The sequence below is a fragment of the Malaclemys terrapin genome, chromosome 3 (assembly GCF_027887155.1).
Source record: "Malaclemys terrapin pileata isolate rMalTer1 chromosome 3, rMalTer1.hap1, whole genome shotgun sequence".
NCBI lineage: Eukaryota > Metazoa > Chordata > Testudines > Emydidae > Malaclemys > Malaclemys terrapin.
Genome location: NC_071507.1, coordinates 176,636,541 through 176,660,441, shown reverse-complemented (window position 1 = coordinate 176,660,441; position 23,901 = coordinate 176,636,541). Strand labels below are relative to the sequence as shown.

The following is a 23,901-nucleotide window of genomic DNA, read 5'->3' as shown; positions in this document are numbered from 1 at the left end:
TTCAAGGTCCCTTCCAGTTCTAGGAGATGGGATATCTCCATTATTTGTTTTGTTTGTTTTGTTTTGTTTCCTTCTTCACAGGAGGAATCATCTGTTAGAAGGTCCTAGATGTTCTTGACTCTTTTTCACTAGGCAGAAGGGCATGGATAAAAAAATCAAAGATTGTGGCTTCTGAGACTTCTTTTTGTATTAGTAGTTGAATATCTGTAAGTTTTAAGCTTAAAACCAGGTAGTTAGTTATCTAATTTGTTGGTGCACATGAACATTTTGCAAACTGATCTCACAAAAGGGAAGGCAGGGTTTGGAAAATTTAATCCAATAATATTTATTTATATATTCACATTCACCCACTCTGCAGGCTTTGTGCAAACAGTTGCCAGTGCTTAATAAATAATCATAATAAATAATAAACTGTTGAGATTAAATCTTAATGAAAACCAAAATAGTTTTTTCAGCCCTACTCCTATGAAAATAAAAAAAACGAAAGGAAGAGAGTTTGTGCATGAATAGTGTAAATCAGGTGATAGAAACAGACATCAGAACAAGAAATTTTTATAAACATATGCCCTTATCCTGCAGCAGTCCTATTTCTCCTCTGCCATAGCGGCAGTGTTGTCAGACTTTGCAGAACTCATGAACACAGACTGCCTCCGCTTCACACAAGATCCCAGGACTTGTCACTGTAAGAAACTATTAGCCTGTTTCACAGCAAAGACCACCCACATCCAGGATGGGTCTCTTCGACAAGAAACTGCAAACAGAAGACTGGATTGGTATCCCAACATCCTCTTTCCAAGAATTTGGCCGAACTTAGCCCACCATTTTTAGATGGTTATAATCATATACAGAGTTTACAAACTTGAGCATTTTTATATTAAATTGGATAGAAAATTTAGAGATGCATGCAACATCCAATGACTCTTTTATGTTTTATAGGTAAAAAGAAGTGGAAGAAAACCTGCTGTCTCCCATCCTTTGTTATCTTCCTCTTCATACTTGGTTGCATTATTGCTGGGATCACACTGCTGGTCATTTTTAATGTAGATCCAAAGAACATGACGGTGAATGCTATTCTGATATCAGTTGCATGTGTTGTTGGTTTGGCCTTTATCTTGAACTGTCGTACATGGTGGCAAGTGTTGGACTCAGTCTTAAATTCCCAGAGAAAACGTCTTCATAATGCTGCTTCCAAACTCCACAAACTGAAAAGTGAAGGGTTCATGAAGGTAAGCATTGATATTATGAATCATTCATTAACACAAAGGAGTACAATAATCCTCTTACAATAGGATGTCATCCATCTGATCAAACCAAACCTCACAAACGTTAGAACAAGTTTTCAAATAAATGAACATTGCTCTCCTACTGAAAATTATATTCAATGCATATGATCTGTCTATTCAACCAAGAATTACTTTTCAGTTTACAATTTTACTTTGTTTAGAAAAACAATATTTTAGACAATAAATTATCTAAATGACCTTGTAAAGGGGTCCCACTCACCACAGGGTGCTCCTCATTGTGGTTGGGTCTGGGAATTAGATCTCGCGTCTTCTGGCTCACCCTTCATTGCTTGTTTGCACCATGGCCCCTCTTTCTCTTGGGCGTTAGGGTGCTCTGTCTTTGTGAGTTGGCACTCCAGTCATGTCACTATATAGTGTCCCCCCCCCCTCCAGGGTAACAAAGTCCTGCCAGACAAGCTGTCTGGATGCTGCCTCAGAAGGTCTTCTGTTTCATCTCTCCAGGTCCTGTGCCACTTTCCCAGTGGCTGATAGGGGAACGTGGGTCCATCCACTACTCCAGGTACCAGTTCAGGAACCCTATGATTAGCAATCTAGGTGTGCTCAGATTTGCACCCTGTTTCTGTTTCCTGGGCCCCTTCCTACTCCACCTCTCCACCTCTCCATCTCCTTGGCTTTCTCTGGGTTTACCACTGGACATTCCTCTGCTCCCTGTGGCTGCTTCACTCATCTCAACCTCTTGCCAGACTCCCCCTTTTAGGGCAGGATTCCAGGGCATACTCTCCTCCTGGGTCTTCTTTTTGTTTCTGGCCAACTTTCTTTCTCTCTAGGGAGTGACTGCAGACCACCTCCCGGAAGCCCCATCCTGCTCTCACTTCCTGGCTTTATACTCCTATCCTGGCTCCTCCCCCAGCTGGGCTTCTTCTGCCACTAGGGCCTGTCAATCCGTGGTTCCCCTCCAGGTGCAACATGTGATATTAATTGGCCCCTCCTGGCTCCTGCTCAGGGCGTGTGTGAGTTGGGCACCCCATCATAGGACCTGCAGTAATGTGATAAAAGCAATTGCTTCAAATACAATTAAGATTCAATATAATTATAGAAACTTTACTGCAAAGTTAATGAAGAATCAATTACACATGTATAACTTTGAGCATTGTCAGTCATTTGCCATCCATAGTGTCTTTGGTTAAGAAAAGAATGAAGCCAATGAGAGAGTGACTTAATTTTTAAGAGCCAGTTAAAAACTTGGTAGCAAAAGTGATAGCATTTACTGGTGCTGCTACTGTTTATAGAGAATCCTGATGTAGACTCCATAGTTATGGTTGCTTTCTAAAATGGGATTAAAATGGGGCTTAAATTCCTGTTTGGCCACTTTTTTCAAAGGAAAATCAATGTGAAATTTCTCAGGGGGTTATATTTTTATACCCTTTGAATTTTTGTATAGTTTTTTGTTTAGTTTCTCTTAAATATTTAAGAAGTCTTTGAAATTAGGCGCCGTCTAAAATGTGTTCATGACCGTCTTACTTTTCCTTGCCCAAAACTTACATGCTCTGTACCTAAACTTGTTTCCTTGGGGCTTGGTTCTCATGAGATCTTTTCTGTCAGATTAAATCTCCATTAGGAGCTACACTGTTCCATCGTATTTATCTTACAGCAGAGAATGTTTCATGCAGAGCTATTTATGAAGAAAATCATTTCCATAAGGAACCGCACTTGCATCCTTTTGTCCCGCAGTCCATTCCCACTTAAACTTTAAGAAAACACTAAAAAATTTACTTACAAAAGACATTCAAACAGGAACACAGATAAGGAAAATCTTTGCATAAAATTTACGCTAAGTAATTCTTCTATTTCACCGGAGAAATTAGAAGAAACTATAGCTGTTTTGAACTCTTTTGACTCACTCTTGAAATGCTGAGTTACTGTAAATGTGTATTAATTTATCACTGTTAAATGAAGCTAATATGGTATTAACTTATGACAGTCTGTGACCAGACCAAAACTACAAAAACTAAAAATATGCATCCTTTCAGAACAGCCCTCTTAAACTCTGTTTAAGGAAGAAAAAAATCCTGATTAAAATAAATATCTGTTTTTTTCATAGTTATTTAATTGATTTCTTTTTTAATTCCATTGTATTTTTCTTTTCCCTTTTCAGTAATTAAAAGTATTAGTTAATAATATTAAAATATTGTTGGGATAGATCATTTTTCAAAGGAATGACATTTAAAATATATAAAACTTCATTAAAACTAAAATTACGCTTTGAAAGCCTTTGCCCCAATTTCTGAAAAGTTCTCTTCATATTTCCGCTATATAGCTTCTATTCTTTCTTTTAATTTTGAAAGGTTTTTTTTTTTTTAACTTTTGTAGGTTCTGAAGTGTGAAGTGGAACTGATGGCCAAAATGGCAAAAACTATTGATAGCTTCACTCAGAATCAGACAAGACTTGTAGTAATTATTGATGGATTAGATGCTTGTGAACAAGACAAAGTTCTACAGATGCTTGACACAGTGAGTTGTTTTGCAGAGATGATTTTTGCCTACCTCCCAGGGAACAGATCCTCAGCTTATGTAAATTGTCCTAGCTTCAGTAGAACCTGTAATTGTTTACATCAGCCAAAGATCTGCTCCCAGAAGTGTTGAGAATAACTCTTTAATGATAGTGAAGTGCTTTGAGATCTAAGACACTATGAATTAGTGTCATCTTGAGCTTAGTTTTTTTGGTTGAAAAGTTTTTTCAAACTTCTCAACTACTCCTCTACCCCGATATAACGTGACCTGATAACACGAATTTGGATATAACGCGGTAAAGCAGCACTCCGAGGGGGTGGGGCTGCGCACTCTGGTGGATCAAAGCAAGTTCGATATAACGCATTTTCACCTATAATGCGGTAAGATTTTTTGGCTCCCGAGGACAGCGTAAATTAAAAGGCTATTTTAGCTGAAAATTTTTCAGGAGTTAAGAATTTGGTATTAATTTTTGTGGTATATCAAGCATATTATTTTATAATACTATTTAATATAATGACTTCTGACAGTGTATGTAGTAGAAAAAATATGTTGTGTTCCATATAGTTTGTCTATTCAACTCATCAGAACAAAATAAATATAAAATTTTAACTACAAGAATGTTTAATGGCACATAGTAAAAAAACAATTTACAATCTACCTTCTTTTCTTATTGCAGGTACGAATCCTGTTTTCAAAAGGCCCATTTATTGCCATTTTTGCAAGTGACCCACATATTATCATAAAGGCAATTAACCAGAACCTCAATAGTGTGTTACGCGATTCGAACATAAATGGACATGATTACATGAGAAATATAGTCCATTTGCCTGTCTTTCTTAATAGTCGTGGGCTCAGTAGTGCAAAAAAGCTGATGGTAGCTTCAACTACCAATGGAGATATTCCATATACAGATACTTCAGGTAAGTTTATATTGCAAGGAGACTATAGCAAGGTTATAAAATAAATAATCTTGAAACCATTAATCTTTAGCTTTTTTAATAACATCTTTTGCAAATATTTGGTAACTTTAGACATTTTACAGTTTACAGTTGGAATAAGCAGATGAAATGGAAGAGTGAAATGTTTTTTAATGGGGAAAATGTCATTCTTTAGGAATACATGAAGAAGTTGACAGAAGAGTTTCTCAGAATAGCCTTGGAGAGATGACCAAACTTGGCAGCAAAACTGCTCTTAATAGACGGGTGAGAAAGATAGTAGCATAAAAGAAGAGATATTTATAATATGTATCTATTTTTTATTTAATGATGGTAATTCAAAACATCAGAACTGGCTGAGCTGTGACTCAGGAAGCTGATCAATAAAGTTGCTAAGTTTCCAATAGTTGACAGTCATATTTTGCCATTAAGGCTTGATAATTATTGATTCGGAACTGTACCATGGCTGAGGAATAGGCTTTCATCCCGAAGAGGTCCAGGCGTTTCCAATCCCATTCATAGGGAATGGATCTCTTTTGTTGTTGACAACCCCAAGAGTTTAACGCATAGACGATGATGGAGTTGTGGGGAAGCTGGGAGACAGCATATGTGTGAGTCTAGTGGTCACTGCTACCAAAGTTCTCCGATCAGCAGTGCAGGGATACAAGCATATCTACAGTGGAACACCCATAGGAACACTCATCTTGAAGAACCATCGTTACTGCACAAAGTGAGTAACTTCTTCCATTCACTGCTCCCCACACATGAGCAGAGTCCTTCTATCCCATTTTCAAAGAAAGAAAGGGACTTTTTATTTCCTTAACCACAAAAGCAAAAATGAACTACTAGCATGGTACTGTGTTGTGTCTCTCTTCTGCCTCCTATATCAGTTTTTTCATATTTACAACTTTTTATTAATTTTTCCAAATACAACAAATATACCAAAATGCCAGATTCATCACAATACATAAAGTAAATAAAGAGAATTAGGAAAAAGGGAGGGGAGGTGAAGTGACAAAACTGTTTTCAGAGTCTACGTTATCATAGACTGCTAAAAAATCAGCCAAAATTGCTTGGAATTTTTCAGGCATTCTCTTCCAGTGGAATTCCAGTCATTTGTTAGCCGTGAAGTCAGCAGTGTCACCAAGGCAGGCATCAGTATTAAGTGGGGATCAACTTTTCCATTTTTTCAGGTTTAATTTTTTTAGTGACCAAAGCTGCATGATGGAACCATGCCACCTTGTTACCAGGTAACCGCCAGGTATCAGTAGTACATCAAAGAATGAAACTTAAGGGGATGTGCTCCAATTTATAATCCAGTATCAAACTGTTCCTTTGACCCATCTCATATGAGAAAATTCTTGTTACAGGGACACTCCGAAAACCCATGAGCTAATGTAGCATCAAAGAAATTACATTTCCAACAGTGACCAGCATTTATGAGGCCCATTACTATTAAGCTATGTGGGGACCAATATATTTGAAAAAGTGTCTTTTGGTGAATAAGCCATAGTCTCAGGTCTATAGTTGCTTTTTTAACATTAGATACAATTATATTTCATTGATTTGGAGATAGTTCCATATTTAAATCTCTATTCCAAGTGACTTGCAAATTATCAATCTTTGGCAGAGTTCTTTGGGCCAGAAAATCATAAAAGGATACCCCTGGCCAGGAAGTTTTTTTTTTTTTTTTCAATATAATAAAAGTTCTGGAGGTTGTGGAGCTCTCAGTGGATTTGGTCCAAATATATTTGTAAGTAAATGCTTTAACTGGAGATATTTCCATGGTCTGGAGCAGGGCAAGCCAAATTGTTGCTGAAGATCTAAACATGGTTTAAATTTATCATTGTCAGTTAGCTGTGACACAGTCATAATTCCTCCATCCAATCCCTTCACATTAAGATTTTGCCACATATTTTAGGGATAGGATTGCTCTGTAGGACGACCGCTACATGAAAGAATGGATGAAAGTAGAACGTTCTAGCAAAGTTTGACCAAGCTTGCCTCACAGCTGGTATTGTTGGAGCCCTAGAGCCATCTAATCTATAATAATTTGATCCTACAATACCTGAAAGGGGGAGAGGGTATACAAATCCTTGTTCAATCTGTACTCAAGGTGGGGTCTGTGGGGTCATGTCTAACAACCACAAAGATGCTTGGCTTAACAACTGCCTCCTACATCAGTTTCTGTGTGACCAGATGCTAGGGCTATGAATGAGGATTTTTTTGATTCCTTCAAAGCAAAGATATGCTCTTGAGGTTTTTTTTTCTTAATTTAAAAAGTGGTTTTCTCAACATTATATGAGAAAATGGATGAAATTTAACTTTTTGCAGAGACAGACAAAAGTGATGGCAACAATATTTTAAATTGTTGTGTTCGTACAAAATATTGTGACTTACCATTGTATTTTGTCATTCATAATTGTGGTGTGAAAAACTCTGCTATTGTTTGTAAGCCTTAGTAATTTGGCTTATTAGAAATAATTTACAATGTGTGTTGCTTGTATTGATTATTATATAGTTTAGTCAAAGAAGATTTTTTTTCTGTGGATATATTTTCATTGTATTTGAGTTCAAATCTGTGCCTTTGGTGGAACTTGTAAAAATTAGAATATTTTTTTTAAGCACAAAATCTGAAATGAGAAGCCCTTCAGGTATGTACAATTTGGAGAAACTAACCATTATTTTGTTTTTTTTTATTTGTCAGGATACTTACCGAAGACGACAGATGCAGCGGACTATTACACGCCAGATGTCTTTTGATCTGACCAAGCTTCTGGTTACAGAGGACTGGTTCAGTGATATCAGTCCTCAGACCATGAGAAGATTACTCAATATTGTTTCTGTGACAGGTGAGTATGACGTGTTCATTGTGCACTCTAAGGAGTATGTTATGGTGATTGGTCAGAATTGTAGTCTGTGCGCTGAGGGGTGAAAACATTATCTGCCTTCCGGAACGGTGCAACACACTGAGGTGCATACTTTCAGTAATATTAGTACAAAAAACCCCACAGAAAAGCACTGAGTAAAAATTTAAAATAAGCTATGGATACTCCAAAATGCTTAGTATGAGGCACTATTTAAAAGGTGGTAGTTGAAAGAGTAATGTATATGAAGGGCAAAATTCATGCATTTGTTTCCAAGTGGTGTTTTTTTTTTTTTTTTTTTTTTTTATATCCTACTTCTAAGGTAAGATGCTTTCCTAGAATGCTACCAGATGTTGCCAAAAAGAGATTCAGTGGCTTCATATCTCAAAAAACAGAACAAAACTAAATGTTCACTTGGAAATTGAAATGTAACCTGAGCATTTTGTAAATCTTCTTTTAAAAAAAATCATGTCCTAGGTTTAGTTGTTGGTCATTAATGTTAATGGGAGCCAGAGGGCTAAAACTCTGTTGAAATGATTAGAAAACTTATTCCCATGTGTACGATACATTTACACTACACTTTTGACATGAAGCATGGTATTCTCATAAGCAAGCCAGGGAAACATGGTCTAGATGAAATTACTATAAGGTGAGTGCACAACTCGTGAAGAGTAGTTATCAGTGGTTTGCAATCAAATTGGGAGGGCGTATCTACTGGGGTCCTGCAGAGGTCAGTCCTGTGTACTATTCAGTATTTTCATTAATGACTTGGTTAATGGAATAGAGACTGCTTATAAAATGTGTAGATGACACCAAGTGGGAGGGGTTGCAAGCACTTTGGAGGACAGGTTGAAAATTCAAAATGACCTTGGAAAATTGGTGTGAATTCAGGAAGATGAAATTCAATAAAGACAAGTGCAAAGTACTTCACTTAGAAAGAGAAAATCAAATGCACAACTAGAAAATGGGGAATAACTGTCTAGATGGTAGTACTGCTGAAAAGGATCTGGGGGTTGTAGGGACCACAAACTGAATATGAGTCATCAATGTGATGCAGCTGCAAAAAAGGCTAATATGATTCCTGGGGAGTATTAAAAGGAGTGTTGTAAGACACAGGAGGTAATTGTCCTGCTCTACTTGGTATTGGTGAGTCCCCGGCTGGAGTTCTGTCTCTAATTCTGGGCACCTCAATTTAGGAAAGGTATGGATAAATTGGAAAGAATCCAGAGGAGAGCAATAAAAATGATAAAAGATTTAGGAAACCTAACATACAAGGAAAGGTTAAAAAAAAGTGTGCCTGTTTAGTCTTGAGGAAAGAAGACTGTGGGGGTGGGACCTGATAATGGTCTTCCAATATGTTAAAGGCTGTTATAAAAAGGACAGTGATCAATTGTTCTGAATGTCCATTGAAGGTAGGACAAGAAGTAATGAGCTTAATCTTCAGCAAGGGAGTTTTGGGTTAGATATTAGGAAAAACTTTCTAACTATCAGGGTAGTTAAGCTCTGGAATAGGCTTCCAAGGAAGGTCCTGGGTTCCCATCGTTGGAAGCTTTTAAAAACAAGTTAGACAAACACCTGTCAGGGATGGTCTACATTTACTTGCCCTGCCACAGTGTAGGGGGCTGGACTTGATGACTTCTCAAGGTCACTTCCAGCCCTACATTTGTCTGATTCTATGATTTAAATATATTTCCAGATTCTACAATATGGTGTAATGAAAAATGATCACATAGCTAGTACCTTAAGGTGAACTGCAAGGCAAAAATAACAAACAAACAAACAAACAAAGTTTTTTTGTGATGTATAAAGAAGGCCTCAAAAGTTGTTTTTTTTTTTTTTTTTTTTTTTTTTTTTATTCTTAATCCTTGGCTTTTATGTCCATATTTTTGAGGGGACTAGTGGAATACAAAATAATTGAAGACTAGAACCTGGAACTGCAGCCTTTAGTTGAGAAGGGAATAGATGTTGTTCTTTGAGTAGTGCCCCCAGGAGGTCCACTCCAGGTCTGCATGTGTCCCACATGCCTTCAAATGGAAATTTGCACTGGCAGTGTCCATTTGGCTCGCGCATGTGCCTTACGCAGCCTTGTGCCCCACACTGAGATTATATAGGACTGTGTGAGTGAACCGCCCTCAGTTCCTTCTTAGCTGCCTCAGCCTGAGATGGCGCTTGAGCATGCCTCTACTAAAAATGTTTTCTTTTAATTGCTAATTTAGTTTTAGATTGTTTGCTTGCTAGTTAGATTAGTTTGGTAGTTGAGAGAATTAGATTTATTCCTCTCCCCTCTAGGGAGGCTTGCCTTCTTTGGAAGGGCATATCTGGCTCACCAGGGTTCAAATGCTGCCTGACTTGCTGGGAGGACATCCTAGTTAGCAGCGGTTACACTTTCCTCAGAAGTGTAACTTCTGTCTTGCCCTTAAATCCCAGGTAAGGTAAAACTGGGAGATTAAACTGAGGCTACTGATGATGAAGCACTCCCTTTATTCTCTCGCTCCCCACTTAAATTTTCGGTGGTGGATATGCTGAATGAAGAGGGGAAGGAACACCACACCAAGCCAATCCCAAATGACAAAGACCAGAAGCTTCTGGACCTTTTTGGATGGAAGTTTACTCATCTGCAACCCTACAATTTTGGATTGCAAATTACAAGGCAATCATGGCAAAATACGATTACACAAACTACGTGAAATTTACTGCTTTTATTGAGCACCTTCTGCCACAGCAAAGAAAGCAATTTCAAGCCATCATTGCTGAGGGACAGTTACTGGCCAGGACATCTCTGCAAGCAGCAGATGCTGTAGCCTATTTCATCTCTAGTGTCAGGAGTACGTACCCCAAATTTCACCTCACTTAAAAACTACTTGCTTACAAAATCAGACTTCTAATATAAAAGTGTCACAACACACTATTACTGAAAAATTGCTTACTTTTTCCTTTTTACCACATAATTATAAAATACATCAATTGGAATATAAATATTGTACTTACATTTCAGTGTATAGTATATAAAGCAGTACAAACAAGTAATTGTCTGTATGCAATTTTAGTTTGTGCTGACTTTGCTAGTACTTTTTATGTAGCCTATGGAAAAACTAGGCAAATATCTAGATGAGTTGATGTACTCCATGAAAGATTTCTGCATACCCCTGGTTGAAAACCATTGGACTAGAAGACCTCTTGAGGTCCCTTCCAGTCCTACAATTCTATGATTCTATGTCCACTAAAGATTGGACAAGAAGTAATCAACTTAATCTGCAGCAAAGAAGATTTAGGTTAGCTATTAGGAAAATCTTTCAAACTACATGGGTACTTAAGTTCTTGAATATGCTTCCAAGGGAGATTGTAGAGTCCCCACCATTGGAGGTTTTAAAGAACAGATTGGACAAACACCTGTCAGGGATGGACTACTTATTACTTGGCCCTGCCTTAATGCAGTGGGCTGAACTTGATGATCTCTCGAGGTCCCTTCCAGCCCTACATTTCTATGATTCCATGATTCTATACATCTTTCACACAATAATTAGTGTAGCATTCCTCTTGAACCAATTAGTCTATAAACAAGTGAATCTACAAGCAAAAACCTGAAAATCCTGTCTGATGAGAGCAAAGAAAATTTGTATAATTTAATTTTATTTGGAAATTCAACATGTTCCCAACTAACTGGATCTGACAAATTTAAAATTAGGAGCAGTTTTTTTATAGAAGGATTCTGTTATGAATAGGAAACTACTCTAGTAATCTGCACACCAGGAGCTATGCCTGTCTGCCAGGACCCAAAAACTCTCCTGGTAGTTTGACACATCCGCAATTATTAATTTTCCTATTTTTAGCCTGCCAACACTTCCTAATGAACTCATATTTGTATATTAAATATTTATGTTAAATACTATCAAAAATCTATGTAAGCAATAAAAAGCATATGAAAGTCACATTTGTAAATACTTAATATTCACCATTTCCCAGTAGTTTTTAAAAAAGGTTAATACTATATTGCATTTCATTTCTATGCAATGGAAATACTGACATTAGCAACTTGTCTACAAAGGCAATTTTCTCAAAAAGCAATATTCTCTAATCTCATTAAAATCACAGTCATCACAGAGCCAAAAATTGCTGAAGTAAACTGATCTGTAAAGAGGGCAGAAAGTAAACCGGCATCTATCTCGGTCATGCTGTTCAGACTCATGGTGTGAAACAAGTGTGCTGGAGCTTAGGGTTTCAGCCTAGGATGCGTTGGCTACGTGGCCTACCCTTAACGAAAAGTGGGAGCCCTTTGGAGTCTGGCACTTTGAAGGGGTTCCTCCAAGGGATTGTTTAAAAACTGGGGCATAGCACACATCCAGTGGATATGTGACACCAGGTATGAAACTTACTCCGGGGGGAATTCTGCACCAAAAATTAAAAACTCTGTACCAAAAAAATTTAAATTCTGCAAAATTCTGCATATTTTATTTGTCAAAATAACACAATATAATCATGCCAGATTCAATTATTTTGGTAATTTATTTCAAAATATCTGTCAGCAAGTATGTCTGTAACAATACAGACTAAAAAAAAAAAAAAGATTCTGGTACTTTTTTTTGACCAATAGATTCCTTACTAGATTTATTAATACAGAACTTTGTGTGTGTAATTCATTTAAATTACAATACAGCACTGTATTTTCTGCACCAGTCAGAAGCAATGCGAAGGCTTGGGGGAGTCAGGGGTATTGGAGGAGCTGAGGGAGAGGGAAAGAGCTTAGGAGTGAATCTGGAGGGTGTTGGGTGTGGATGGGAGAAGGGTTTTTTTGGGGAGGGGGGGATTGTTAGGGCTTTGGGCAGCCTCTCCCATGCAGACCCTAGCTGAACCCAAGGCTCTCCCATTCAGTCAGGCATATCTGCCCCTGCCTGTGCACTCCCCACCCCCATGGATCTTTGCAACCCCTTTTCCCCACCCCTAGGCTCAGTGGTGTCACCCCTCAGCTCCTGAGCCCATGTGCCAGTCTGTACCCCCCCCCTCAAGACATTCTGGACTCCAGTCTGTGACCCCCCCAGCAGCCCTGTGTGCTCCACTCTGTCCTAACCTGGTTCTGCTGGCAGAGTGCTGTGATGAACTTCTACTTCTGGGGGAATTCTGCAGCACTGGGCATAGAATTTTATATTTTCCCGTATAAAATACATTTTGCCTAAGAAGTGCTACAGTTCTGCATTTTGTCCACCATAGGCTACTGTGGCTCCAGAATAGTTGGCATGAATTCAGCCAGCTGTTCTGGTGCCACAGTGGTCTTTGGTGGGCAAAAGGCAGAACTGCAGCATTTCTTAGGCAAAATGTATTTTATACGGGAAAATACAAAACTATACGAGACAGAGGAATTCTGCGCTTCTGCAGATGCACAGAATTCCCCCCAAGAGTAAAAACTAAAACTGTATAAAGTTTATAACCATGAAATTTTTGTGTACACTAATATAATTTAACTACAAACATCATAATCAGATCTTTAAGGGTGATAAATTATGAACCACTTTAACAATCTTAGTAATGCTACTTCAACGAAAAATACAACCACAACACAAATGCAAAGAAAGTGGACGCAATAGGAATACATTATTAAAGTGTGAGATTCATATGTAGAATGGATTCACAATGTGTGTTTTGCAGAAGGTGGAGTCTTAAATATGAACTTGCATCAAAAATTCGTGTAGAACCTTGTTACCTGTGATTTAGAAGTTTGACAGTATTTTGAAAGTGTTAACTGAATACTCTTTCATCAGCACATGCAAATCAGGATTCATCTTAGTAAAGAAACCTCTTATCACATTGTTCTCATCAGAATGTTTGTCAACTACATGAACTGATTTTAGATCCTTTTTTCTGCCTTTAATAATATGCTATATTTGTAACCCCAAACCTTGCCTTTCTTGTTAATGAAGTACTGCCTTTTGTTTCCAGCTTTGAGATTTTCTTGATTTACTATTCAGGATACCAATTATCTACCTATTTGTTATAACCATGAGTGATATCTTCCTGGTGGAAACAGACAGAAAATCTCTTAGAATGAAATCATGAAATTTTTAAAAATGTTCTGAAATATATAGTATAAACGTATTGCTGTAGAATGTTGCTAGAGTCGGGCAGAATTACGGTCAGGCACTGTACAAACTTTGCCCCACAACTCTGCTAATGCACATTAATTCTTACTTGTAACAGGCTGGTAATTGTAATCCAGTGCCTGGCCAATCAGAGGCTGATAGTCATGGTGGGTTTTGAGATATAGACAAATATCCGGTAGGATTTTGTATTAGATTACCAAATTATATCCTTTATATGTGACATGAAACAAATTTGAACTCCATAGAACTAATCTACTATCTTTTTCCACTTTCTGCTGTTAGGAGAATACATGAATTGTTAAATAGAGTGTGACAAAAGATCATGCAATTAAGAGTTGCTTCCTTTCTCACCCCCTTCTTGTTTTTTTAGGACGTTTATTGAGAGCTAATCAGATCACTTTCAATTGGGATAGACTAGCTAGCTGGATTAACCTTACAGAGCAGTGGCCATACAGGACATCCTGGATCATATTGCATCTGGAAGAGACTGAAGGTGTTCCAGATCAGCTTACTTTAAAAACCATCTACGAGAGGTAGGTATGATTCTAGTGATGACATAAACTTCCAATAACTGCTATTAAAAAGTCAGCATTTGCCAATATTTACCAACCAAGTCTGTCCCCTATATTTAAAATCTTTGAGTATTGACAGATTTTTTTTTTAACGTCTTTCACTGTTAATTAAAGCAGGTGTACTGTTTATATATGTGTGTGTTTATTTTATTAAGATCTCTACTGGGTGCTCGTACATAGTTGGTTAGCACAGCTATTTTGGGTTTTCATTAATCTAATTTTCATCCCAACAAGACATCCTTTTCTTTGCCAATCTACAGGTAAGAAAGTATAACTTTTAAAATATTAAAAGGGCCATAAGATGCTATGAAATGGTGTTATTTTATTTGGTAATATACTTAACAAAAGTTCTTGAAATTCTATCTAGACGCTCAGTAAAGCTTTCAGTGGTTTATTATGGGGAGGGCTGAAAGTATCACCTGTTAAGTTTGTCCAGCCCTTTGCATTATAAGACCCTGTTTTTATTTGCTTATAACTTTTGCTAAACTTTAATAATGTGTACTGAAATTTTATATGCCAGGTGTCTATCTCAGGATGAACTTGCATGGAAAAATTTAGCCAAAATGGTTCAGCATTTTACAAGAATGAGAGTAGGGAAAAATATGTTTTGCCTGTTGTTATTTAAAACAAAACAAAACAAAAAGTCTGGTGACCTTTTTTTGTTAAAACGTTCTCAGGTTCCCAAGCTTTGAAATAGGGATGTGAAATTTGGCAAGCGGGTGGCCTTTGTGTCAGGGATTTGCCTTCCTGCACTCATGAAAATCTGCCCATGTTTGGCCAAGGTGTAAGACTGAAAAATCGCAGTTGACACATACTTGTGCCACCAACTCCTTCACCCTTACTTCACTTTAGGAGCTAAAATCTCCAAAGATTCAGTCCTCCCTGAGCATGTTCAAGCCTCTCTCAGTTCCTAGGGCTGACCAGACTGCACATGCACCATTCCCACAAAGCAACCTCTCAACTCTTATATGCGACCTGACCTCATGTGTGTCATTGCCACAGAGCAATTACAGCTCAACTTTCAAAGCATGGGCATGTTCCATACAACCCAGGGCCAAAACCAGACTTACCTGGTAATTACTGCTTCTGGCCAGAGTGGGGCCATGTACTGGAACTGAGGGCAGAGAGCCTGTTGTTCCTCTGCTCTCAATAAATCCATTTCAGGTTCCCAGGCAGCATGGAGGAGGAAGCCATCTGATTCAAAAGCAGAGAGGACAACAGCCAGACAAGGAGGGAGGGAAAGGAGTAGATTGAAATAAGAAGTTTGCTGAAACTGGGACTGGAGTGGGGGAAGGGAAGAGAAACCTGGACTGGCTGGGTAAGGAAAACTGATAGCCAGAAGGTTTTCAGGGGGACACATTGAAACTGATGAGGGGAAAGAGGAACTGGGAGGGGGAAACACTGACATCATATGAGGAGCTAGGGGAAGGGGGAAGATTGAGAGTAGAAACTGGTGCGGATGAAAAATGGATGGTGGGGAGGGGAAACAGATCTGACAAGGGGCTGGGGGGATGGAGTAGAACTGGAATTGGCCGGCAAAGAGACTGGGATAAGAAGCAAAGGATGGGAAACACTGAGATTGTATGAGGAGCCCAGAAAAGGAGACTAGAAGCCAATGAGTGGGGAAGGAGGGGAGAGAGAGATTGGATGAGGAGCAGGGAAAATGGGACTGTCTGGAGAAGGAGACTGGGAATTATGGGGATAGACCTGGAATTGTGGGAGACTGGGACTTGGACAGCAAACCTGGAGGGGGAGACTAAGACTGGAAGGGTAAGAAGACTGGAACTGAGATGAGAAGCCTGAGGGCTGGAGATAGGGACTGAGTACACAAGGAAAATGGGACTGGGACAAGGAGCCATGGGTGAAAAAAAGATAGGATTAAGTCAGGAATGGGCAGAAGAGTCTGTACCCTTTAGCGCACACTCCCATCCAGAACGTGGAATGGAACCCCTGGTTCCTTAGTCTCCCAATTCTCTGCTGCCAGAAAATAGCTGTGAAACCAATTGACAGAGTGTGTGTCTCATCCCCCTCCAGTGATGGGAGGCAGAGGATGACAAAATTCTACTGCTATCAGTTACTCTGTTAGCTCAAGTGGCAGAAGTGTGTGTAATGGATCTAAAGGTTCCAACACCGCTGATGATCCCTGTGGATGTCAATATAATGCAACATGATGAAAGTTTTGTTGGTTTTTTTTTTTTTTTTTTTTAAACTAGAAAATAACACACAAACTACATTAAAAGTACATGATTACGGTTGCAAAGTCAAGGTTTCAATATTTAGGAAATGCCATAATTAGAATTGCCTGTGGAACTTCAGTTTGGCCCACTAGAGCATACGCATTATGATTAAGGCTAAGGTTTTGTCATGGTTATTTTTAGTAAAAGTCACGGACAGGTCACAGGCAATAAACAAAAATTCACGGAAGCCATGACCTGTCTGTGACTTTTGTTGCTGTGGCTCCATGATTTCCCCCACCACCATGGTGGCTGGGAACTGTGGGGTTCCCCCTCTGCCCAGGGCAGCTGGAAGCTGGGGGGGGGCCCTCCGCCCATGGCGGCTGGGAGCTTCAAGGTGACCATATTTCCCAAAGAGAAAACGGGACACCCCAGGCCACTCGCCCAAGGTGTCCCTGTTCCTCCCCATGTGAGGCTGTTGCCCATCCCTGGAACCCAGAGGAGGGGCCCCCTCAAGAGTCTGTCACCTGTTGCTGAAACCTTGCAGGGGGCCCTCTATTGCCTGTCGCTACTGCTGCCTGTTGCTGGAACCCTGCCAGGGCCCCGCTGGCTGCCAGCTCGAGTCCCGCAGTCCCTGGGGCTGAAGCAGAGAATGTCACGGGGGTCTCTGGAAGTCACAAATTCCGTGACTTCCATGACCTCCATGACATAATTGTAGCCTTAATTATGATACAGTCTTTAATTAAATGATCACATAGTGTTTTTTCCACAGGAACCCCTGTCTCATTCAATGTACAGGATGAACCTGCTTTGTGGATAAATAAGGGAGGCTGTTATCTGTAGGAACCCTGCCTCATTTGCTGCAGAAATTGGAAGATGTGTAATAAATGAGCATTTGAATGCTGCCCTGGGGAATGGGATTCAGTCCCTACCACAGAGTTCCTATATGACACTAAGCAATTTACTTAAACCACATTTTTCACAGGTGGTCACTAATTGTGGGTTGCCCATTTTCTGGGTGTCCAACATGATACTCTAGGGCGGGGTGGGCAAACTTTTTGGCTCGAGGGCCACATCAGGGTTGCAAGACTGTATGGAGGGTCGGGTAGGGAAGGCTGTGCTTCCCCAAACGGCTTGGCCCCCGCCCCCTATCTGCCCCCTCCCACTTCCCAACCCCTGTCTGCCCCCCTCAGAATCCCCGACCCATCCAACCCTGCTACTTGTCCCCTCACCGCCCTCATCAGAACCCCCGCCCCTAATTGCCCCCCCCGGACCCCACCCCCTGTCCAACCCCTCCCCCCGCTCCCTGTCCCCTGACTGCCCCATCCACACCCCCACCCACTGACAGGCTCCCCGGGACTCCCACACTATCCAACCCCCCCTGCTCCCTGTCCCCTGACTGCCCCTGAACCTCTGCCCCATCCAACCGCCCGTTGCTCTCTGTCCCCTGACTGCCCCCCGGGACTCCCTGCCCTTTATCTATCCCCTACCCCTTACCATGCCGCTCAGAGCGGCAGGACTGGCTTATCGGAAAGCCTGAGAGGTGTGCGGGCACAAGCTGCGGGGGAGGGGGAACAGCAGGGGAGGGGCCAGGGGTAACCTCCCTGGCTGGCAGGCAGGACGGTCCTGCTGGCCGGATGTGGCCTGCGGGCCATAGTTTGCTGTCTCGACCAAATAAGCAACAAAGTGTCTGACTCTGTACTCCTGATTTCCTTCCAGAAATTAGATGTGATGTTAGTACTATTTTTCTATCTCCATCCTAGTGAGGCCTATCACTGTACGTTTAATGTGGAACCATCTAAAGGTCTTAGAATCCTTTTTATGTTTCTTTTTATTCATTCTGGACTGTCACGCTGTATCCAGGATAATCCTTTCTACGTTACATTTCTCATTGTTGTTCTTTAGTCATTCTTACAACTTCACTCATTTGAAGTCACATTTGGTCTGAAGAATGTGCGCTGCTTCTGCACCCTACACATCCTCATGCTCTGATCTGAGGGACATACAGTAACTCCTCGCTTAATCTTGTAGTTATGTTCCTGAAAAATGCTACTTTAAGCGAAACGATGTTAAGCAAATCCAATTTTCCCATAAGAATTAATGTAAATGGGAGGGTTAGATTCCAGGGACTTTTTTTTTTGCCAGGCAAAACACACACATACACAATATAAGTTTTAAATGAACAATTTAATAGTGTACACAGCAATGATGATTGTGAAGCTTGGCTGAGGTGGTGAAGTCAGAGGGTGGAAGAGGGTGGGATATTTCCCAGGGAATGCCTTACTGCTAAATGATGAACTAGCACTTGGCTGGTTCCTCAAGGATTAACACGTTGTTAATGTAGCCTCACACTCTACAAGGTAGCATGAATGGAGAGAGGGGAGACAGCATGGCAGAGAGAGACAGAGACACACACCTTGTGTGTGTGTGTGAGAGAGAGAGATGCGCATTGCCCCTTTAAGTACGCTAACTCCACTCTAAGTACATTGCTAGATCAGCAAGTTGAGACATTAGCTGCTGCCAGCAAGCTCCCGTCCTGAGCCCTGCCATGTCTCTCTCTCCCCCCACCCTACTCTATGGAAATGAGGTAAAGGAACGGTGGGGGGGACACACACCCTGACATTAGAACCTCTCTTTCCCCCACCCCTCTTTGCACAGCAAGCAGGAGGCTCCAGGGAGTAGTTCCAAGGCAGAGGGCAGGAGCAGCACATGGCAGTGGGGAGAGGGACAGTTGAACTGCCAGGCAATTGATAGCCTGCTGAGCAGCTGCCGCACAGGGAAGTTAGGGGAGCGGGGAGCTGATAGGGGGACTGTCGGTCCACCGTGGTTCCAAGCCCCCACCAACTAGCTCCAACGGGCTGCTCTTTCTGCAAGCTGTGGACAAAGCAGGTGGCTGCCAAACAACGTTATAAGGGAGCATTGCGCAACTTTAAACGAGCATGTTCTCTAATTGATTAGCAACGTAACGACAAAAACCGGGACGACTTTTGAGGAGTGAGGAGTTACTGTATATGGAAGAGTGGATCCACCACTGCTCTAGTTCCTTCTTAACTATCTGTGGCTAGAGAGGGAGCATTGCGGTGTCCGTTAATTACACAAAAGTTAACTTGCTTGTTTTAGTCTATTTGTTTAAATTCTTTGTTCTTTTTTATTTTCCCCAACACACATTGTGTGTCTTGATGAATAGTAGAAAACCATACATGAGAAAGACTTACTTGCCAAAGTGGAAGCAATTCCAGTCCTGGTGCATCCTGCAGGCATTCTTTCTCTCCAAATCACACTTCACTCAATACTTCGAACACCTGCTGAATTTAAAAACCCTGGGCTTGTTACTGAGCTCCATCAAAGTCTATCTGGCTGCTATTAACAGCATTTCATCTACCAGTCGAAGAGCTTTCAGTATTCACACACTCTATCACTGCAAAGTTCATTTAGGGTTTGACCAATCTTTTTCCTCATGTTAGAGTGCCTAGTCCACCTTGGGACTTTATTCTAGTTCTTAACGCATTGAGGAAACTACCTTTAGAGCCCATTGGGAGCTGTTCCCTTCTCCATTAATCCTTCAAGACCTCATTCCTTGTAGCTATTACTTTGGCCAGAAGGGTGGGGGAGTTGGGGGAGTCTTTCTGACAGATCAACCTTAGAGTATTTTAGCGGGACAAAGTGACTTTACACCCTCATCCTCACTTCTTATGGAAGGTCTCATCAGATTTTCACATCAATCAGGACATTCAGGGGCCAGTCTCCTACCACAAACCCCACACGTCAAGGAAAGAAGCCAGTCTTCACACTCTGAATATAAGAAGAGCTCTTGCATTCTAGTTGGAAGGACTAAGCTGTTTAGAGCCTTTCCTAGACACTCAGTCTCTTTCACAGCCAGGATGAAAGGAGCTCCTATTTCCACCCAAAGACTATCAAAATGGGTCTCATGATGCATTTTAGCATGTTATGAAAGTTCTGGAGTTACCCCCGCATGCACACCTAGGGTAACTGTCCATTCCACAATTCATCTCTGTTGCCCTGCTTAAGGACACTTGCAGAGTTGCCACCTCATCATCTGTGCAGTTTTTCCTGGCACTGTGCTATTCTTCACTCATCCAGGATAAATGAAGCCTTTGATGTGGTTGTTCTCAGAACTGTACTAGATCAGTCTCCTCAGCACCCACTTTTGTTGTTGGGGCACTGCTCAGGAGTCATCTAAAGGGAGCACCCATAGGAGCAACTACTTGAAGGAGGGGAAATTATTTACTTGTACAGTAACTGGAGTTCTTTAAGATGTTTTCTCCCTATGGGTGCTCCAGTACTCATCCTCATTTCTCTCTGCTTCAGAGTCCTTGCCTTGCCAGATTTCATAGCTGAGAAGGAACTGAAGCAGTGGCAGGTCCCCCCCTCCCTAGATCGGAGCACAAGGATATATAGGGTGCAGGCGTGGACTCTCGGTCACTGCTGCCAAAAATCTCTGATTGAAAGTGCGCGGTAAAGCATTTACCTAATGTGGATCACCCACAGGGGCAAAACATCTTAAAGAACTCCAGTTGCTGTACAAGAAAGTAACCTCTCCTTTATCAGTTGTCTCAAGTCAAGACATTAATCTATATCTAAGTTTTAGATCAGTTTCTGTTTGGGAGATTGGTAAGGTTGTCACAAGTAGTTCTAGTTTACAAAATATCATTGCCTGGACTGAGTCTCAAGTTACAAGCAAACAATATGCCTTTTAATATGGTTAAATGTATATATCTAGAAACAAAAAATGTAGGCCATACTTACCGGATGGGGACTCTGTCGTGGGAAGAAGTAACTCTGAAAAAAATTTGGGGTCATGGTGGATAATCAGCTGAACATAAGCTCCCAGTGTGATGCTGTGGCAAAAAAGCTAATGTGATGCTGGGATGCATAAATAGGGGAATCTCAAGTAGTAGTAAAGAGGTTATGTTACCTCTTTGTTTAGCACTGGGGTGACCGCTTCTGGAATACTATGTCCAGTTCTATTATCTACAGTTCAAGAAGGACGTTGATAGATTGGAGAGGATTCACAGAAGAGCCATGAGAATGATTAAAGGATTAGAAAAAATGCCGTACAGTGATAGGCTCAGAGCTCGGTCTATTTAGTTTAACACAGAGATGGTTAAAGATGTCCTGGTCAGAGTCTCTAAGAATCTACATGGTGAACAAATATTTAATAATGAGCTCTTCTAGTCTAGCAGAGAAAGGTATAACACAATCTAATGGCTAGAAGTTGAAGATAGACAAATTCAGACTGCAAATAAAGTGTAAATTTTTGACAGTGAGGGTAATTAACCATTGGAACAACTTACTAAGGGTTGTGGTGGATTCTCCATTGCTGGCAATTTTTAAATCAAGATCAGATGTTTTTCTAAAAGATATGTAGTAGGAATTATTTTGGGGAAGTTCTATGGCTAATGTTATGCAGGAGGTCAGACTGAATGATCACAGTGGGCTTGGAATCTATGAATGTATGAATTTCAGGTTTGGCTCATCAATATTATAGAATCTGTTCCTCAGCTGAGTGCACTCAGCACTCTTTCCCCTATTATTTTACTTTTGTAAAGATGTCTCTGTTTTGATGCCTAAAAACAAAAGCAATAATATTTTATTTCCTCATGTTTAGGCTTGGCAGAATTAAATTTTTATTGTTTTTGTAATTTTGATAGTTAATATTGTTTAAACATATTTTATTTTTATCAATTTAAATTTTCACGGTTGTGCAGAATTATGGATTTTAAACATTGCTTTTGATTTTTATCTATTGAAATGTTCGTTTATGGAAAATTTTGTGGAGTCAAAAGGTAGGGCTGGTCAGGCCACAATTATTTAATGACAGTAGACACTAAGATTCAAGAAGTTTGTTTTTTAAATGGTTATAAAACTAATTGTCAGCATCATGACAAGTTTCAGAGTAACAGCCGTGTTAGTCTGTATCCGCAAAAAGAAGAACAGGAGTACTTGTGGCACCTTAGAGACTAACAAATTTATTAGAGCATAAGCTTTCGTGGACTACAGCCCACTTCTTCAGATGCATATAGAATGGAACATATAATGAGGAGATATATATACACACATACAGAGAGCATAAACAGGTGGGAGTTGTCTTACTAACTCTGAGAGGCCAATTAATTAAGAGAAAAAAAAAAAAAAAAAAAAAAAACTTTTGAAGTGATAATCAAGCTAGCCGAGTACAGACAGTGTGATAAGAAGTGTGAGAGTACTTACAAGGGGAGATAGTCAACGTTTGTAATGGCTCAGCCATTCCCAGTCCTTATTCAAACCGGAGTTGATTGTGTCTAGTTTGCATATCAATTCTAGCTCTGCAGTCTCTCTTTGGAGTCTGTTTTTGAAGTTTTTCTGTTGTAATATAGCCACCCGCAGGTCTGTCACTGAATGACCAGACAGGTTAAAGTGTTCTCCCACTGGTTTTTGAGTATTTTGATTCCTGATGTCAGATTTGTGTCCATTAATTCTTTTGCGTAGAGACTGTCCGGTTTGGCCAATGTACATGGCAGAGGGGCATTGCTGGCACATGATGGCATAGATCACATTGGTAGATGTGCAGGTGAACGAGCCCCTGATGGTATGGCTGATGTGATTAGGTCCTATGATGATGTCACTTGAATAGATATGTGGACAGAGTTGGCATCGGGGTTTGTTACAAGGATAGGTTCCTGGGTTAGTGGTTTTGTTCAGTGACAGACAACCCCCCAACCTAAAGCAAATACTCACCAGCAACCACACATCACTGAACAAAACCACTAACCCAGGAACCTATCCTTGTACTCGGCTAGCTTGATTATCACTTCAAAAGTTTTTTTTTTTTTTTTTTTTTTTTCCTCTTAATTAATTGGCCTCTCAGAGTTAGTAAGACAACTCCCACCTGTTTATGCTCTCTGTATGTGTGTATATATATCTCCTCATTATATGTTCCATTCTATATGCATCCGAAGAAGTGGGCTGTAGTCCACGAAAGCTTATGCTCTAATAAATTTGTTAGTCTCTAAGGTGCCACAAGTACTCCTGTTCTTCTTTTTGTCAGCATCATGTTACTATATGCAAAGTAAATATTCTTAAATCAAACCCTAATATGGAATCAAGCCATACTTTTCTTACTTTGCCTATATGTAAATTTTGATTATTATCAATGAAAGTATTTTTAGTCAGTTTTTGAGTGTATAATGAAATCAATATTTACCAATAAAAATCTAATCCTTCCAAACCTACTCATGTTGCATATTATGGAAATAGTTTTCTGCCAAGGTATTTTCATCCTGCTGTTGCAAATTGCTCTTTTTATATGGACGCATGCCTGAAGCTTTAGTATTGAAGAGTATGGATATGCTATGACACTTCTCACCTACCCCCCATCAGAAAAAGCTGCTTTAATTTAAGTTGCTTAATTATTTTTCTAAATGTGTTTAGGTACAGGAATTCCAGATATATTCCTAACATAGAATATGTTTATGTCATTACAGTTGTTTTACGTGTATGACTAAG

At 40.1% G+C, this 23,901-nt stretch overlaps 1 protein-coding gene across 4 annotated transcripts in view; it reads left to right on the top strand.

The window, feature by feature from the left end:
• The window catches only part of KIDINS220 (kinase D interacting substrate 220), a 171,004-nt gene that overhangs the window by 64,241 nt on the left and 82,862 nt on the right, over positions 1-23,901 (top strand). For all 4 annotated transcript variants that reach the window (XM_054021763.1, XM_054021762.1, XM_054021760.1 and 1 more), the window contains exons 17-22: positions 937-1,226; positions 3,615-3,755; positions 4,432-4,675; positions 4,869-4,957; positions 7,398-7,542; positions 14,020-14,182. In XM_054021763.1, the coding sequence (XP_053877738.1) occupies positions 937-1,226; positions 3,615-3,755; positions 4,432-4,675; positions 4,869-4,957; positions 7,398-7,542; positions 14,020-14,182 (1,072 nt within the window). The remainder of the gene's footprint in view (positions 1-936; positions 1,227-3,614; positions 3,756-4,431; positions 4,676-4,868; positions 4,958-7,397; positions 7,543-14,019; positions 14,183-23,901) is intronic.